Below are 19,145 nucleotides of genomic sequence, written 5' to 3'. Positions count from 1 at the left end.
ATTTCACTGCTTGTTCTCCACACTGTCAAGGACATGCCACTAAAACAGCCAACAACATGCCTCCAGTGCAAAGAGAACCAGATTTTCAAGCACTGGTGTAGCAGATTGGAAAATAAATTTCATTTGTGATATTTATTTAAATTAACTATAAAGTGTATAAAACACCCTTGAAAATAAATAATTAAAAATTACCATTAACAGAAGATATTTACCCCAATCATCGTCCTCCCTAAAGTTACACACACATACACACACACACGCACACACACACACAGACTTCAGTAATGCCAAATCAGAACCAACCTGAAGCCATTTACAGTTATAACAAAGGGTATTATAAAATATTTTGAGAATGTTGATGTTAACTGGTGGTTTTCCAAATCTTAGAGCACAAAGAAGTCACCTAGCTATTTGTTTTAAAATATATACATTTCTAGTTCCCAAGTCACATGCCTGCTAATTCAGAATTTCTATTTTCAGACAGCACCCTATCTGGGACAGATAGGATCGGGATCCGATGTTAAGAAGCACTACTCCAGGAGATCAGAACATCTAATCTCTTTTTAAATTCCTTCTCTTCACCAAGTAAATTCTACCAAATGTACGTGAAGTAACATGCTTTCAGAGCAATAGAAAATAGAATGTGAAATATGAATGTTATATGTAATTATTATTCTTGATTGATTTCCTATTCATTTTGCACTAAAACAGAACCACACTCACAAAAGGAAAAAAAAAAGAAACTGCGTAATAGAAAATTAAATAGAAATTGGTTAAAAAGCAAAGAGATGATTCTTGTTAGTTACTAATGTATTGATGCTTCCTCTCCTCGATTTTCCTAGAATTTAGAGAGAATTAGAGAGGCTGCCAAATGCTGTGGAGATTTAAATACTATTAAATTGAGCATAATAAAATTGATAGGGAAACAGAAAGTGATGGCCAGTAGCAGAGAAATATGAAATGAAAAATCTCTCAATTATGTCAACAACCATATTAAATTTAACTGTGTGAATTAAAAAGAAATAGATCCAGCAAGTGGAAAGAGTACACTAAGCTGTATCAGGAGCCAACAGCTATTTTAGTGAAAATAAACAAATTCCAAAGAAATATTACCTTGTCCTCATGAACCTGAATGAGTGTCTTTATTTAAACCAGTAGCTAAATTTTGGAAAACATAATAGGATCATGAATTTGGGTGACGGAAGAGTCTCAGGTATTTATTCCAAACTCTTCTTTTAAAAATTAAAATACTAAAGCACAAAGAGTATTACTTCACCAAAATTACTCAAATATTGAGCATGGACCCAGGATAAGAGTTTTTTTCTTTCATTCTTTAACCACTGGTCCTATTTTCCTGTTATATATGAGGTGAATCACACATTTAGCGGTTACCACTTTCATTGAATAAAAATGTGGCATGCTCTCTGGAGCCTCTTTTATAAAGGAACTAACTTCATTCATGAGGGCTCTGCCCTCAGACCTAATCACTTCCCAAGGCTCCCACCTCCAAATACCATCACATTAGAGATTAGGTTTTAACCTCTGAATTTTGGAGAAACACAAATATTCAGCAGATCTCAACATTCCCAGAAGTCATCTACAGAGTCAAAAGAGTCCATATCAAAATACTTATGACATTTTTTGCAGAAATGGGAAAGCTCATCCTCATATTGATAAGAAATTTCAATTGGCCCTGAATATCCAAAATGATATTGAAAAAGAAGAACAAAGTTGGAGGACTCCCATTTTCTGATTTTGAAACTTACTACAAAGGTAGGTGAATTCTCTGGCATAATAGTAAACATGTAGACCAATGGAATAGAACTGAGAATCCAGAAAATAAACCCATACATCTATTAACAACTGATTTTCAACAAAGGTGCCAAGACCATTCAATAGGGAAAAAAGTAGTCTCTTCAACAAGTGGTGCTGGGGCAACTGGAAATCCATATGTAAAATAATGAAGTTGGACCCCTATCTTACAACCATATACAAAATTTAACTCAAATTGGATCAATGATCTAAACGTAACAGGTAAAATTATAAAAGTCTTAGGAGAAAACATAGGAGTAAATCATCATAACCTTGGATTTAGCAATGGATTCTTAGAAATGACACCTTAAAAGCATGAACAACAAGAGAAAAAAAAATAAATTGGAATTCATTAAAATTAAAAGCTGCATGCAAAAAAAAAAAACTGCATGCATCGGAAGACATTATCAAGCAAGCGAAAAGATAACCTAAAGAGTGGTAGAAAATGTTTGCAAATCATATATCTGAGAAGGGTTTAGTATTCAGAATATACAAAGAACTCTCACAACTCAACAAAAAGGCAAACAACCCTATTTAAAAATGGGCTAAGGGCTTGAATAGACATTTCTCTGAAGAAGATACACAAGTAGCCAAGAAGCACACAGAAAGATTTTCAACACTGTTAGTCACAAGGGAAATGCAAATCAAAACCACGACATGATATACCACTTCACACCCACTAGGGTGGGTAAAATTTTAAAAAGACAAAAACAAAACCAAAAAAGAACAAGTGTTGCTGAGGATAGGAATTCTCTTACATTGTGTCATAAAAAAAAAAAATTTTTTTGTTGGTCTTTCCAAAAGTTGTATATAGAATTACCATATGACCCAGAAATTCTACTCCTAGATATATACTGAAAAGAATTGAAAACTGGTATCCAAATAAATACATGTACATGCATGTTCATAATAGGTCTGTTCAAAAGAACCAAAAGATGGAAACAACCCAAGTGTCCATTAGCCCATGAATGGATGAACAAATTGTGGTATATCCATACAATCAAATACTATACAGCCAACAAAGGAATAAAGTACAGATGCTTGCTGCAAAGGGCATGAACCTCGAAAACCTTATGTTATGTTAAAGAAGCCAGACACAAAAGGTTACATGTATGAGTCCATTCATATGAAATAGCCAGAATAGGTAAATCCATGGAGATGGAAAGCAGATTTGTGGTTGCTGGGGACTTGCAAGAGTTAATGTATAATGCTTAGAGGATTTCCTCTGGGGATGATGAAAATGGTTTGGAATCAGTTAGAGGTGATTGTACACTGTCAATGTATTAAATGCCACTAAGTTATTCACTTTAAAATGGTTAATTTCATGTAATGTGATTTCACTTTAAGATAAAGAAAAATAAAGAAAAAAAAATAGTGAATGTTTCAGACCTATTAAAGTTATCTGAGTTTCCATTAATCTTATAGTTTTATTTTAATTTGAGTTTTAGCTTTAATTTTAAAGAAATATTATAACCATAGTGTTTTGTCATTTTAAATAAGAAGCTAAATATTATTTTTTTATCACTGCTTTAAATCAAGCTAATATAAATCAACTGATAGCAGCTATGGGAACTGCCAGTCATTTTGTAATAAAATAGTGGATTATTAGTAGTATGCTAGTCATATCAAATACTAAATGAGATATAATTTCATACCTGAATATCACAACTTATAAAATTTCATGAAGTTCTAATTCTGTAAAATATAAGTGACCTAAAGTGTCAAAATTTACATCTTCATTTTAACTGGTTATGGGACAAAATGTAATTTATCTGATACACAAGAAGGAGGTTTTAAAAGATGATAAAAGTTTCCATTAACCCTACAGACTTTGTTGCCCTCTAACATTTGCCCTGTAATAGAATAAAAGGGAGACTACAAGAATTAAAGATAAATCAAAATACACAATAAAATTTAAATAATGAAAATCAAAGTATAAACACATACATTTATTTATTAATCCGCCACACATTTATGAGAATGTGCCAACCTCTGTGGACTGAGATTTAATATTCATAATTTTAATTTAAGAAGACATGACAACACTTGGTGTTTTAGTAAGAGAAAGTGAAACTCCACCCAGCAATAATTTATTCCTAGAAATAATGCTTCATACATACAAAATCTTATGTGTGTACCTTTGCTCCAGTAGAGAATCACAAAACAGGAAGAAAACTAATACTCCTATTTTAGAATTAATCTTGTAGAAATCAATTCATCACGTGTGTGTATGCACATATGTGTATGTGCCTGCACGTGTGTGTGTATTTGAGAAGGGGTGAAAGCAATCATATTATATTAAATTAAATGCCACCCTATTTTGCAGTATATCGATTTATTGCAGTTCAGTGGGGCACTTTTAGTAGATACCTTCCTTATGACATTAGTAAATGGTACTTAAGCATTTTTCTCTCTGCTAACTTCAGAAATTCTTGGGCAAAAGGACATTGTTCTGCCCAATCCACACAATCCCATTCACCTTTGTTAAAATGTATACAAAATCATGGGTGTGTTTCTAAGTTTCATGAAATAATTTATTTTGAAGAATGTCTTGTGTGTAGCCTAGTGTTTTGATACACATGCCATTCCTCAAAATAAATTATTTTCATTTTTTATAAACAAAATATAACATACTTCACATACAAAAGGGTTAAAAATTTCCATATATCTAAAAGTCTCTACAGTAATAAAAGTTTATACTAAAAACTATATTAAAAGTTGAAATTTCTAATGTATCTCAGAGAGAAAAGCTGGCTAAGAACAGCTAAAGGAAGACATAAAATGATAATATCTAATAACATCAAATTATAATGTTCTGTATTTAAATTATTACTATTTCACAACAGTAAAAGAATAGATAAAATTATTGTTTATTCTTAAATTGTTCAATAACTCTATGAGTAGAAGCAGGCTTTGGAAGAACAACAATGAATGGGGAAAAATTAACAGATCCATAGGTTTGACTGCTACACCACTGAACGGAAATAAAATATTTCTGAAGACAAAGTTGCCAAGCAAAATAAATACAATGCCATTCCTGTTGAAGGAATGGACACTGTCAGTAAATTCATTAGGAATTGATGTTTTGATGGCCTTTCCACTTTCAGATTAATTCATCATTTTCCTGAGACACATCAATTACCATTCTGTCACATTAACTTTCTGAGAATGACCCATTATGTGACCTGAATGAAGGGAATCAGTTACCAGAATGATTTAAGAAAACAAGCTTCCAAAGCGCTTCATGAGACCATGTCGACTAGTCCGTGGGGCTTTGCTCGGTCGAATACTGACCACTTTTTCCAATAACATTTCACTCAAAAAAGTATTGTTTGCAATGGGAAATACATATACCGCACATCAACAGAATTAAGGCTTCACAAGCACAAAAATCTGTGTCATACATTGAAGAAAGCAAATCAGCCTTTACAGGATAGGTATCATAATTTTTTAAAAAATCGTTGGGATTTGCAGTTCTACTTTTCTCCATTACAGCAAAATGATGACATATTTTGATAAATATTAGGTTATATGTGTCTGTTTCCTCTTTGGTTGTTTTGTTATGTTTTATCACTTTATGGTGGTCACAAACCCCACTTTTCATTTCCTTTCCTCTCATTCATCTTTTCTTATCTTATTCTCTGTCCTGAAGTTCAAAGAAGTGAACAAAGGGAGAAACGGGACACTTAAGAGCTCAGAAAGGGATTAGAATTAGTAAAGTACTTACAGCTGTTTATTTTTATTTTTTTCTTTTCACCAAGCCCTGGAGAAGATGGTCCTTTCTAACACAGTCCTCCAGGTAGGGTTTTCTCACTCTAAAGGGACCAGCAACTTTCAGTGTCTTTAAGGTATTTTACACACAACTCTGTAATTTCTAGATAACCCACAGCAATGCATATTATTCTCATCCATAGAGCTGCAGATGAATTTTGCCTGGTGGCAGTGCAATTTATGTCCTTACCCCTCATGGAAAAAATCAGTTTTGCATCTATTAACCAAATTCATTTCAGCATTCCTGGTTGTCCCTTGTCTGATACTTAGATACTTCTCTCAATTGGCTATAACATCTTACTGGTTTCTTCAGGAATGAATGGATTAAATAAAACCTTTCACGTGTGTTCATTTTATGCCTGTATGAGATTTATGAGTTTAGCATTTTTTAAATGATTATATTTAATGGTTATTAATTGAATAATATGTTAATCTGATTATGTTATATGGAGTGCTATTTTACTAATTTAAAATATTTTATTTTATTATCCTTCATAACATGGAAACTCAAAAAGTAGGAGCTAAAAAAAGTATTAGTAATTTCTTTCCACATTACAGTGTGACATGAACACACTACTTTAGATATTACCATAATTTTTAATACACTTCAAATTTTTAGTGACATTGATCTTGCAAAAGAAAATGAAGAACATTTTTTAACAAATATTTTGGGTAACTGAATTCAAATTTGCTGACTGCCTGGAATATGTTTTTAAAAATATGAAATATTAATGATCCCAACATATGTGTTTCTGCATATTCATAAGTATAAGTGGATTTTTTTTTAATGTTGTATGGAGATACACAGACTAATATCAGGCATCACCAGTACACTTACCTATTGGCCGTGGAGTCAGAGTTTCAAATGTAGCTCCATTGTTCTCCTTTTAAACCACACACTTTGATTCCTTTATGTTTGCCAAAGCTATTCTCAAGCATCTTTGCCATCATTTAAAATGCAGCTTCATTCTGATAAGAGTATACTCAATACTGCTGCCGAAGGTCCATTATCAGATATCAGTTGTTCTGTCGATTATACTAAAGCCATGGAACAGTGCAACTATTACCCAAAGCAATGACAAACCAAAAGATACACATGCTGAAGTTGTTCTAGAAAAGTCTGTGGCAGTGGTTTATGCTTTAAAAATAATTTTCTACTACTAGAGTAATAATTTTCCAATCTAGCCATTAAAAATTCAGGTATAGTGTTTTTTATTAATTGTAAAAAATTGATGCACACATAGCCTTAAACATAAGCTATAAAAGCAACTACCAGATGGAGATTTATGTGATGAAATCACTCGTGTGAGAAAGAATCTTTGTCTTTAAATTAATAGTACAATTTAAAATTGAAAGCCATTTTCTTTAAAAATGCATTCCCTATAATACTAAAGCCAAAGACACTTTGTAAAATCCTCCCCTCCCAAATAAGTAGGATTTATAAAAATTTCATTGAATAATGAGATTGTTAAAACTCAAGAAATTAACAAAATTTATTGATATGGAGATTTCTATGAGCAGCAAGTAGACTTGTATCTGCCACAAATATTTGTTAAATGTGATTAGATGTAAATATAATGTGGTAAGATATCTTACATCTCTTTGAGAGGCCGATGATGAGTGATGTTTACAGTTGTATCTCTTATATGCCAGCACCTATTTGCCCATCTCACTCATATATAGTACTTTTATGCATTTAGATATCTGGTAATTCTATAGTGTACTTATATGCATACATATACATGTTGCTCCTTTATGGTACTTATGCACATAATTTTATGCACATAATTTTATACATATAGATTATGCACATAATTTTATACATATAGATTAGTTTTTATTGAAATGTTAAAACCATAATTTAGCTTTGTGTTATAATGACATCTATACTATTCCCTGGCCTTTGGCATGTTCCATATGCAGCTTTGATTCATTTGACGTTTGGGGACATCTGAATCTTGATATTTTGACCTATGGGGATCTCTGTGGCACCAAGGATTTTGACCCGCAGCTGCTCCATGACAAGTAATTATTTTGGTTTAAGTGGTGAGTCTGAATTCTTAACGAAGATTGTAAAAAATTGCTAACACCTCCTCCCAGCCATCAAAATGATATACACTTAGGGAATAGTCTTCTGACTGATGAGCACACCCACTGAGTTGTTCAGACCTTCCAGAATCTTCCCAGTTTCCAAGGTCTGTTCAGTTCTAGGCCAAAGAACTACATTGGTCCCGAAGAGCCCAGGTCTAAACTTAGGGTGGCCTGTTAACAGGACAAGCGACTGGCATACATACTAGCTCCAAACAGACCCCAATCAGCCCTCATATTTCCTAAATGACACATTTTATGCTATAACAGTTTGATATAACTAGAAAGGCATCAAAGTGGAATAGAGTGAATTACTTCTTCATCTGAGTTCCCATTCCACTTTACTCTTAGCAATCATCACAATGTAATATTGATAACAATTTATGTGTATATTGTTACACATAGATATATTGTGTATATCTCCCCAGATAGACTCTAAGCCCATGCTAGGCAGGGGTAAGTGTTCATTCATCTTGGGACTTCCCTGGTGGTGCAGTGGTTAAGAATCTGCCTGCCAATGCAGGGGACACGAGTTCGAACCCTAGTCCGGGAAGATCCCACATTCTGTGGAGCAACTAAGCCTGTGCACCACAACTACTGAGCCTGCACTCTAGAGCCCACAAGCCACAACTACTGAGCCTGCGTGCCACAACTACTGAAGCCCATGTGCCTAGCGCCCGTGCTCTGCAACAAGAGAAGCCACCGCAGCGCACCGCAACGAAGAGTAGCCCCCGCTCGCCGCAACTAGAGAAAGCCTGCGCACAGCAAAGAAGACCCAACGCAGCCAAAAATAAATGAAAAAGAAAAAAAAAGATTCCTTCATCTTTACATCACCAGCATCTAGAGCAGTGACTGACAAAGAGTATAATATAAATAAATGCTTGTTCTGTTCAAGTGAACCAAAGGGAAACAGTTATTTTGATGACCAAAACTTGTTCCGTAATTGAAACAATTGTGCTTTCACAATTGGCAATCTGCAGAAATTTCTCTACAGATTTATCAGTTGTGTACATGTCAGAACCATACACCATTACGGATGGTTTATGAATCCGTATAATAGAAAATTATGATCACTGACTATAACAGTTAACTTTAGATATTTGCATTGCCAAGTCATGAAACACTAATCCAATTTAATCTTGCATTTGCAGTAAATCCCTAAAATCACAAAGAATAAGGAAAAATAATATGGAATTCAATTTTTCTGCCCATTTAGCTATTAGAGCTCATATGAGTATGAACTACTTACATAACTCAAAAATATGAACTTTTCAAACTCACTTTTAACTCACTGTTAAAGGAATTGAGTGAAAAAAATAGAATTGTGTATTAAGGTACTATAGATACTTTCACGGAAGAAATAGAAACAAGCTGTATATGTTTTGTAGCATAATGACACTAAAACACATAAATTACACCTGCCACTAAGAGAATATTTTAAAAATCTAAAAACCATTTATCAAACAAATCCCATCCATAGCAGTAAATATGTCTGTTGGCTTTAGGACAAAACAATTCCAAAACAACCTAAATTTCCCAAAGTCAAAATTTGAATTTAATTCTGGTTTCAACATTTATGTCATAGCCTATAAAGGCTATTTGTAACACGATGTGTTTAATTGACTCAAAAATAATTTTTCTGAGACTAACTAAAAAGAAATCAAATAGGAGTGAACCAGCTACATTTAAATGTTTACACAGATACTTACCATAGCTACTGACAAATGCTTATTACATAGTTGCCCAAACTAATGGAGAAATATACTCATTGAAAATAAGATCAGTTGCGTGGAAAACTGAGACAAAGCTATAACAGGAAACCAAACACACAAAGGTTCATCCTTTACTTCATGTTTTTCTTCCTTTTGGAAAAGCTTGAAACTCTCAGATTTGTCATATTCTAACATCTTCATACAAAATTTGTCACACTCGCTTTTCCTATCATGAACAACATTTTATATATATTTTATATTACAATGGGAAAAGATCAAACTATCAGATATGAGATAGTACAAAAGAAAATATTCAGATTTGAGGTATGTGAAAGTTAAAGCAGCATCCACTAGACATCAGGGCAGGAATATACAGAAAGTGAGAACATTTGCTTCCAAAGAGTACCCATACCTTGTTTCTTTCCTGTAGTTCAATTTGTGATTTCTTGAAATCAGGACCTTGAGAGTTTGCAATTAATCTATTTTTCCTATCCAGGAGCTCTTCCATGTCTTTCACCTGGAACTTTAGCCTTCTATTTTCTCTCTCCAGTCCTAGTTTTTCTGTTTCAAGTATCTCCCTCTTGTCCCACTCGGATGTATTTTCAGCCTGCAATCTCTCTAGCTAAACACAGAAAACACAGAGAAACAACATGCAGCATTTGTAATTGCCAAAAGGTCAGGCACCCAGCAAACAGGCCTCCACTAAGAAAGGTTCATGGATATGTACATTTACACAATTTTTAAAAAGAAAACTCTATTTGTCTGAAAAGTTGAGGACAACACAAAAATCCTAAGACCAGATCATGCCCTAGATAAATACACCTGCCTTCTTGGTTATGGCACTATTTCTATAACCAAACAGACCATATTGTCAAATAAACACATTAAGTGAAAAACTGATAATATTTTGTCAATAATCTCCACTCAGTTGATGAACATTTATCAGTTTAGAAGGCACAAAATCATTTTTTGGGCAATTCTGGTTGGATGGATATAGTTCATGTATTCATTTACTCATTCATTCAGTTATTTACTATAGCTTTCAACTTGTAGGCACTGCAAAGAAACACAAGTGAATGTAATAAAATATCATAAATGCCATGATTGAAGTACTATACAATATAGTCAAACTCACCCGAGTGAATGACCAATTTGATTTTCAGGGAATAGAGGTTGGCAACATGATTAAAATATGAGGTATTTTAAAACTATTTGTTATGGATAAAGATTGAAAATTACTTTTTTTTACACTTAGTTTTAAATGGCTTGATGGCAAAGTATTGAATAGTATTATACTATTTTAAAGTAGTTCTCATGACATTTTAAATTCTAAAAGAGACGTCAACATTAAGAAACTGTTAGACTTCAATAATAGCTTTGGAACTTAATTCTGATTAAAAAAGTCTAAAAACTGCTTTTTCATACACATATAATTGTGCCATTATTGTCGAAAATGTTCTGTTCCCAAATCTAAGTGAGGCTCTAGCTTCTAAAAAACAAGAAATTAAAATTACATTCTTGGCACTAGACCTTGTTTATCAATTAAATATAATAAACTAAGGGATCAAATTTTAGATGACGTGATTTGACATTTGGGATGCCTGTTTGGGATATGAGGTGAAAACAGTATTTCAAAATGCAATTTAGAACATAACATGTCTTTAATTATTAAGATTAATGCTTAAACTTTTTGACTAACATCACATCATTTATCAGAATGAAAATAATAAAGTTGTAATAAAAGTCACCAACTTAGTGATGAAATATTAATTTTAGGAGAATAAATGTACTCTTGGTCAAGGACAAATATGATGCTATGTCAAGTCTTTGTAAAATTGTAGGCATTTAAAAGAAATTGCTGAAGTCAGTTTTATAGCTAATAACAGATAAGAGGTACAAATAGGATTTTAAATAAGTAACAGATGGTTTGAATGAGTAAACTCTAAATTAAAAAAAAAAATAATTGAAGAAAGGAATTATATTAACAGTAATAACAACAAAGCTTACATAATGATGTGTGATTATTTACTATTTGAAGATTTTTAATGACATACCAATTATCTGATAAATTTAGGTATATAACACATATCAAAAAAAGTAAAGGTTTTGTGAAAATTGGATCATAAATATTATTAGCAGTTTTATTTTTGATTTCATTTTTCAAAATTCTTTCTTGTAAGATTATTCTTTTCTAAGAATCATATGAAAATCTACCACCTTAAAAGCCATTCAATTAAATACAAGTTAAAATGATGAAAGAAAGATAAGGTACTATTTTAAACTTTCAGGGTTTTTTGTAAGAAATTCTAATAACTGATCAAACTGAAATGGAATTCCATTGATTTGCTTCCAATGATCAAGAGAAACATTCTAGAACATTTTAATTCTAACTCTAATATGCTATGAATTTTAACTAATAGTGGGTACTACTCTTAAATGAATTTCAGGTAATACAGGACTTATTGAAAAATATTTTCTAAAAACTTTTAATGTAGAAGTATATTCTAACCAGAGTAAACACTAAAATATTTGTTGATTTAATGACCTCCAATTTTATGAATATTAAACATTGAGAAAAATATATAAATATCCAACTATTCAGCTGTTTAACAAATATTTATTGAGTATCTTTCAGGCACTGGATATACTATTGTCAAAATACAAGTATATATATAAGTATAAATTGGGCAGCATCTTGTAAAGGAGAAAACCCCCTGGATGTTATGGGAAAGACCTGCAGTAAATTAGGTAATCAGAGGAGGTTATTTGAAGAAACAATATTTAAGCTGAAACCTGAAGTTTAAGAAGGCAGAGAGGCAGAATCAAGCTAAGAGTATCTCAATAAAGGGAAGTAGGAAATAGGTTTGAACATTATAAGATCCAAGAGTCCAATCATGAAGTATTAGGAGTTCAGGAGAATAAGTATGAAAACAAGTAGTCCCTGATGCTTAAAAGCAAGGGTGAATTTAAGAATCGTTTGAGTTTCTTGTGAAAAAATGTAATATTGTGATTATTCCCAAGGATGAAATATTGGGTCATTTATTTTATTTATATAGGTATATATGTATATATGTATGTGTTTATGTATTTGCTTCCTTCCTTCCTTCCAGTTTTACTGAGATATGATTGGCATACAGCACTGTACACATTTAAGGTGTGCAGTATAACGATTCAGTCATTTCTAAACATATTCATGTATAAGCTCGATCTTCAGGAATTGTCATTGCTTGATACTGCTGAAAGGACATCAATAATAGACTGCAGTGAACTCGATAACTAGAACGTAAGTTTTATGAAACCAGAACTGTGTCATTTTGCTCATCACCCTGGCACCTGACACGTGCTATGTCAGTGCTTCATAAGGACCTGTTGAAGGAAGGAGAAAGTACATACTGGTAGTCTCCAGGAAAAAGCTCCTCTGTATTTCAATTACAATAATTGGGCACAAAGTGAAATTAAGATACCATCCTAGAAGAGCCAGTTATTTACTCACTATTACTTAATGCCAGTAGAATTTCTCAGTACATTTACTCTTAACTCTTATTAATGCTGTCATGGCTGCGTTGCATTTTGTGATAGGTGAATACAGCGAGGTAAAAAGAGGATTTTCAGTAAAATTACCTAGAATTGAGTCCCAATTCTTTTTATCCTGAGAGCCTCTATTTTTCATTTATAAAATATGAACAATATTTCCTACAGCTTAGCGTTATGAGGCAGGAATTATTTAGGGAAAATAGTTATTAAACTTTCAAACTCAACACAAATATTTCCTGTCATAAATATGTTTTCTAAAGAACAAAACATACTAACAGCCAATTCAAATAATGACAGGTGAAATACTGTATTATTTTTCATCATGTTTTATCAAAATGACATCTTGTAAATGGACCTTTTCAACGGAGAAAAACCCCAACAGAATGCACAATATGGCGTTCTGCAGGCCAGTGAAGTGCCACCTAAAAACAATGTGCATGTTCCAGTAATTGATTGCAAATATTCAGAATTTTCATTTCAGACAAGTCAGCTATAAAACCTCATTACAAGCACTGTGATTTTGGAAGTAAGAGGTAAAAAGCAGGAAGCTTGTTATTTCCTAGCTGGAGATTTATTGGAGATTTAATGGAGATTATTTCCTAGCTCCTAGTAGGAGATTATTACCCTTTTACTGAAGACCTACTATATTCCTGGTAAAGAGCTATATAGGTTATTTCTTATCCTTACAATAATCCTGTAAGTTTGTATGTGCTATACAGGAGGAAACTGGAGTTCTAAGACTAGAAGTACTTCTCAAGGTGGGCAAAGAGTCCAAGCCATGGTTCACCTAAGGTGTCTCTGTGATTCCAGTCGTGAGTTCACTCCACCTAAACCACGCTAACAGATAGCCACTGATGTATGCGTATCCCCCTGCCGTAGCAACCAACACACTCTGAATCCATTGTACTACACTGCAGCAAAGATTTTGTTAATGTTTTTCTTTTGTTTTGATACATTTTGGGGATTTTGATCCTTGCTTCGTTGCAAATTAACTCAGGAGAAGTGATTCTGTAGACTCACATTCAAAAGTGTGGAAACTGAAACCTAAATGCAGTGTGCATATGGCTGATGCCACCCCTCCCCCTCCCCTGGATCTTTTAACACTCTTCCTCTAACCGTGTCGTAGAATCACAAATAAGAAGTGGGGACACGTCTTCCTAAATCAGTCTACTTCCCTCCTGTCCACAGTTAACTATAGCTCAGTGATAGCTCACTCCCTCTTTTACCAAAAGTCAACAGAGCAATGACTAATTTTCGTAATAGGTAATGTCATGTGTATTTTAGTTGCTTTAATTTCATTTAAAATCCTTGGAGAATTTCTAAAAGTAAGGAGTCCCAGAACTAATTTGAAACTAAATGTATGCCAAACTTAAATACAGGGAGAGGGATCCACATGCAGAAACAATTACTCTACATACAGACACTAAACCTGAACAGAAATTAACCCAAAATGGATCACGGACCTGAATGTAAAGTACAAAACTATAAAACTCATAGAAGATAGATAGCCTAGGAGAAAATCTAGATGACCTTCGATTTGGTGATGACTCTTTAGATACATCACCAAAGGCATGATCCATGAACGAAATAATTGATAAGCTAGACTTCATTAAAATTAAAAACTACTCTAGAAAGACAGTGTCAAGAGAAAGAGAAAACAAGCCACAGACAAAGAAAAAATATTTGCAAAATATATCTAATAAAGAACTGTTATCCAAAATACACCAATAACTATATAAATTCAACAATAAGAAAACAAACAACCCAACTAAAAATGGACCCAAGACTTATGGATAACAGACATCTCACCAAAGAAGATATACAGATATCAAATAAGCATATGAAAAGATGTTCCACATCATATGTCATCAGGAAAATGCAAATTAAAACAATGAGAGGGGTGGAGTCAAGATGGCGGTGTGGGAAGATGCAGAGTTAGCGTCTCCCCACAACTAGGGTGCCTGCCGGCTGCTGGTGGGGGACTCTGATGCCCAAGGAGACGGGAGGGACCCCAAAGTGAACTGGTAGGACGTAGGGGGACTGAGGGGGGAGGAGAAGTGGAGGCCAGACAGGATTGGCATCCCTGAGCCCAGAGAGTTTAGGAGAGGCAGATGGGAGGGGCCCTGTGGGAGGAACGGGAGAGGAAGGGAGGGCAATTGCCCCACCCACTTGGTCATGGGAGCCTGCTGAGCTCCCAGGCAAGTCTCTGCCCTCCAAGGCCCCCCTGTACCCCCCAGCCTCATTGGTCCTGGAGGCATAGGAGGGAGGCCAGGGAGATCAGTAGAGGCAGGTGGGAGGGGCCCTCCCAGACCGGAGGAGCAGGAGAGGAGAGGAGGGCGTTTGCCCCACCCATTCAAGCCCAGGAAGCCTGCTGGGCTCCCAGGTGAGGTCCGCTGCCCTCTGAGAGCAGGGGTGGGAGGCACGCCTGGGCCCCTTCTGTACCTTGAGCCTAAGCCTCACCCCCACAGACCCCAGGGCCTTTTCCAGCCCTGGGGGTCCTAAGCATTGGCTCTGCCCACTGCCCAAACCTTCTACTTGCTTAGACCCCGCCCTCCACAGCCAAGGCCTTTTCCCCCTTTTATTTCTTTTTCTTTTCCCTCCTCCTCTTTTTTACTATTGTGGTACTGATGTACCTTCCAGTTGTTGATTCATCTATATTTTTATTTTTATATTCTTTTTAACATATCTGTTAGTTTCCTAGTCAAATTTTATTTTTACTTTATTATTGTTCTTTTTTATTTTGCTGCACTCGTGGCTTGTGGGATCGTGGTTCATGAGCCCAGAGTTGGGCCAAAGCTCCTGTGGTGGAAGTTCTGAGTCCGAACCACTGGAGTAGCAGAGAACCTCAGACCCCAGGGAGTATTCACTGGAGTGAGGTCTCATGGAGTTCCTCATCTCAGCACCAAGACCCACCTCTACCCAATAGCTAACAAACTTCAGTGCTGGAAGTCTCAAGCCAAACAACCAGTAAGACAGGAACACAATCCCACTCATAAAAAAATAAAATAAAATAAAATGAGATGGCAAAAAAAATGTCACAGATGAAGAAGCAAGGTAAAACCTACAAGACCAAATAAATGAAGAGGAAATAGGCAATCTAACTGAAAAAGAATGCAGAATAATGAGAGTAAAGATGATCCAGAATCTCAGAAATAGAATGGAGGCACCAAATGAGAAAATACAAGAAATGTTTAACAAAGATCTAGAAGAACTAAAGAACAAACAAAGAGGAGCAGCACAATAACTGAAATGAAAAATACACAAGAAGGAATCAATAACAGAATAACTGAGGCAGAAGAACGAATAAGTGTGCTGGAAGACAAAATGGTGGAAATAACTGCCGAGGAGCAGGATAAAGAAAAAAGAATGAAAAGAACTGAAGACAATCTCAGAGACCTCTGGGACAACACTAAATGCACTAACATTCGAATTATAGGGGTCCCAGAAGAAGAAGAGGAAAAGAAATGGTCTGAGAAAATATTTGAAGGATTATAGTTGAAAACTTCCCTAACATGGGAAAGGAAATAGTTTCCCAAGTCCAGGAAGCACAGAGAGTCCCATACAGGATAAACCCTAGGAAAAATACACCAAGACACATATTAATCAAACTAAGAAAAATTAAAGTCAAAGAAAGAATATTAAAAGCAGCAAGGGAAAAACAAAAAATAACATACAAATGAATCCCCATAAGGTTATCAGCTGATTTTTCAGCAGAAACTCTAGGTGCCAGAAAGGAGTGGCAGGATATACTTAAAGTGATGAAAGAGAAAAACCTACAACCAAGATTACTCTACCCAGCAAGGATCTCATTCAGATTCGATGGAGAAGTCAAAAGCTTTTCAGACAAGCAAAAGCTAAGAGAATTCAGCACCACCAAACCAGCTTTAAAACAAATGCCAAAGAACCTTATCTAAGCAGGAAACAGAAGAGAAGAAAAAGACGCACAAAAACAAACCCAGAACAATTAAGAAAATGGTAATAGGAACACACATACCGATAATAACCTTGAATGTAAATGGATTAAATGCCCCAACCAAAAGACACAGACTGACTGAATGGATACAAAAACAAGACCCATATATATGCTGTCTACAAGAGACCCAATTCAGACCTAGGGACACATACAGACTGAAAGTGAAGGGATGGAAAAAGACATTCCAAGTAAATGGAAATAAAAAGAGTATGAGATATGAGTAGCAATACTCATATCAGATAAAATATATTTTAAAATAAAGACTGTTACAATAAAATAAAGACAGTTACAAGAGATAAGGAGGGACACTACATAATGATCAAAGGATCAATCCAAGAAGAAGACATAACAATTATAAATGTTAATGCACCCAACATAGGGGCACCTCAATACATAAGGCAAATTCTAACAACCATGAAAGGAGAAATCGACAGTAACACATTAATAGTAGGAAACTTTAACACCCCACTTACACCAATGGACAGATCATCCAAACAGAAAATAAATAAGGAAACACAAGCTTTAAATGACGCAATAGACCAGATAGATCTAATTGATATTTATAGAACATTCCACCCAAAAGTGGCAGAATACCCTTTCTTCTCAAGTGCACACAGAACATTCTCCAGTATAGATCACATCTTGGGTCACAAATCAAGCCACGGAAAATTTAAGAAAATTGAAATCATATCAAGTATCTTTTCTGACCACAATGCTATGAGATTGGAAACCAGTTACAGAAAAAAACTAAAAAACACAAATATATGGAGGTTAAACAGTACACTACTAAATAACCAAGTGATCACTGAAGAAATCAAAGAAGAAATTTAAAAATACATAAAAACAAATGACAACGAAAACATGATGACCCAAAACCTATGGGACACAGCAAAAGCAGTTCTAAGAGGGAACTTTAGAGCAATTCAATCTCACCTCAAGAAACAAGAAAAATCTCAAATAAACAATCTAAACCTACACTTAAAACAACTAGAGAAAGAAGAACAAAGAAAACCCGAAGTCAGTAGAAGGAAAGAAATCATAAAGATCAGAGCAGAAATAAATGAAATAGAAATGAAGAAAACAATAACAAAGATCAATAAAACTAAAAGCTGGTTCTTTGAGAAGTTAAACAAAATTGATAAACCCATAGCCAGACTCATCAAAAAAAATAGGGAGAAAACTCAAATCAATAGAATTAGAAATGAAAAAGGAGAAATCACAACTGACACTGCAGAAATACAAAGGATTATAAGAGACTAGTACAAACAAATATATGCCAATAAAATGGACAACCACGAAGAAATGGACAAATTTTTGGAAAGGTACAATTTTCCGAGACTGAACCAGGAAGAATTAGAAAATATAAACAGACCTACCACAAGTAATGAAATTGAAACCGTAATTTAAAATCTTCCAACAAACCGAAGTCCAGGACCAGATGGCTTCACAGGTGAATTCTATCAAACATTTAGACAAGAGCTAACACCTATCCTTTTCAAACTCTTCCAAAAAATTGCAGAGGGAGAAACACTCCCAAATTCATTCTATGAAGCCACAATCACCCTGATACCAAAACCAGAAAAAGATATCACAAGAATAGAAAATTACAGACCAGTATCACTGATGAACATAGATGCAAAAATCCTGAACAAAATACTAGCAAACAGAATCCAACAGCACATTAAAAGGATAATACACCATGATCAAGTGGGATTTATCCTAGGGACGCAAGGATTCTTCAACACGCAAATCAATCAGTGGGATACACCACATTAACAAATTAAGGAATAAAAACCATATGATCATCTCAATAGACACAGAAAAAGATTTTGACAAAATTCAACACCCATTTATGATAAAAACTCTCCAGAAAGTGGGCATAGAGGGAAATTACTTCAACATAATAAAGGCCATATATGACAAACCCACAGCAAGCATCATACTCAATGGTGAAAAACTGAAAGCATTTCCTCTAAGATCAGGAACAAGACAAGGATGTCCACTCTCACCACTATTATTCAACATAGTTTTGGAAGTCCTAGTCACAGCAATCAGAGAAGAAAAAGAAATAAAAGGAATACAAATTGGAAAAGAAGAAGTAAAACTGTCACTCTTTGCTGATGACATGATACTATACATAGAAAATCCTAAAGATGCTACCAGAAAACTACTAGAACTAATCAATGAATTTAGGAAGGTTGCAGGATACAAAATTAATGCACAGAAATCTCTGGCATTCCTATACACCAACAATG

At 34.5% G+C, this 19,145-nt stretch overlaps 1 protein-coding gene across 1 annotated transcript in view; it reads right to left on the bottom strand.

The window, feature by feature from the left end:
* CCDC102B (coiled-coil domain containing 102B) overlaps positions 1-19,145 on the bottom strand; it is a 183,351-nt gene that overhangs the window by 121,695 nt on the left and 42,511 nt on the right. Inside the window, exon 4 of the mRNA XM_068563554.1 lies at positions 9,796-10,005. Within this exon, the coding sequence (XP_068419655.1) occupies positions 9,796-10,005 (210 nt within the window). The remainder of the gene's footprint in view (positions 1-9,795; positions 10,006-19,145) is intronic.

This window comes from Eschrichtius robustus, chromosome 14 (assembly GCF_028021215.1).
Source record: "Eschrichtius robustus isolate mEscRob2 chromosome 14, mEscRob2.pri, whole genome shotgun sequence".
In the NCBI taxonomy this organism is placed as follows: domain Eukaryota; kingdom Metazoa; phylum Chordata; class Mammalia; order Artiodactyla; family Eschrichtiidae; genus Eschrichtius; species Eschrichtius robustus.
This window is presented reverse-complemented; position numbering and strand designations above follow the sequence as displayed.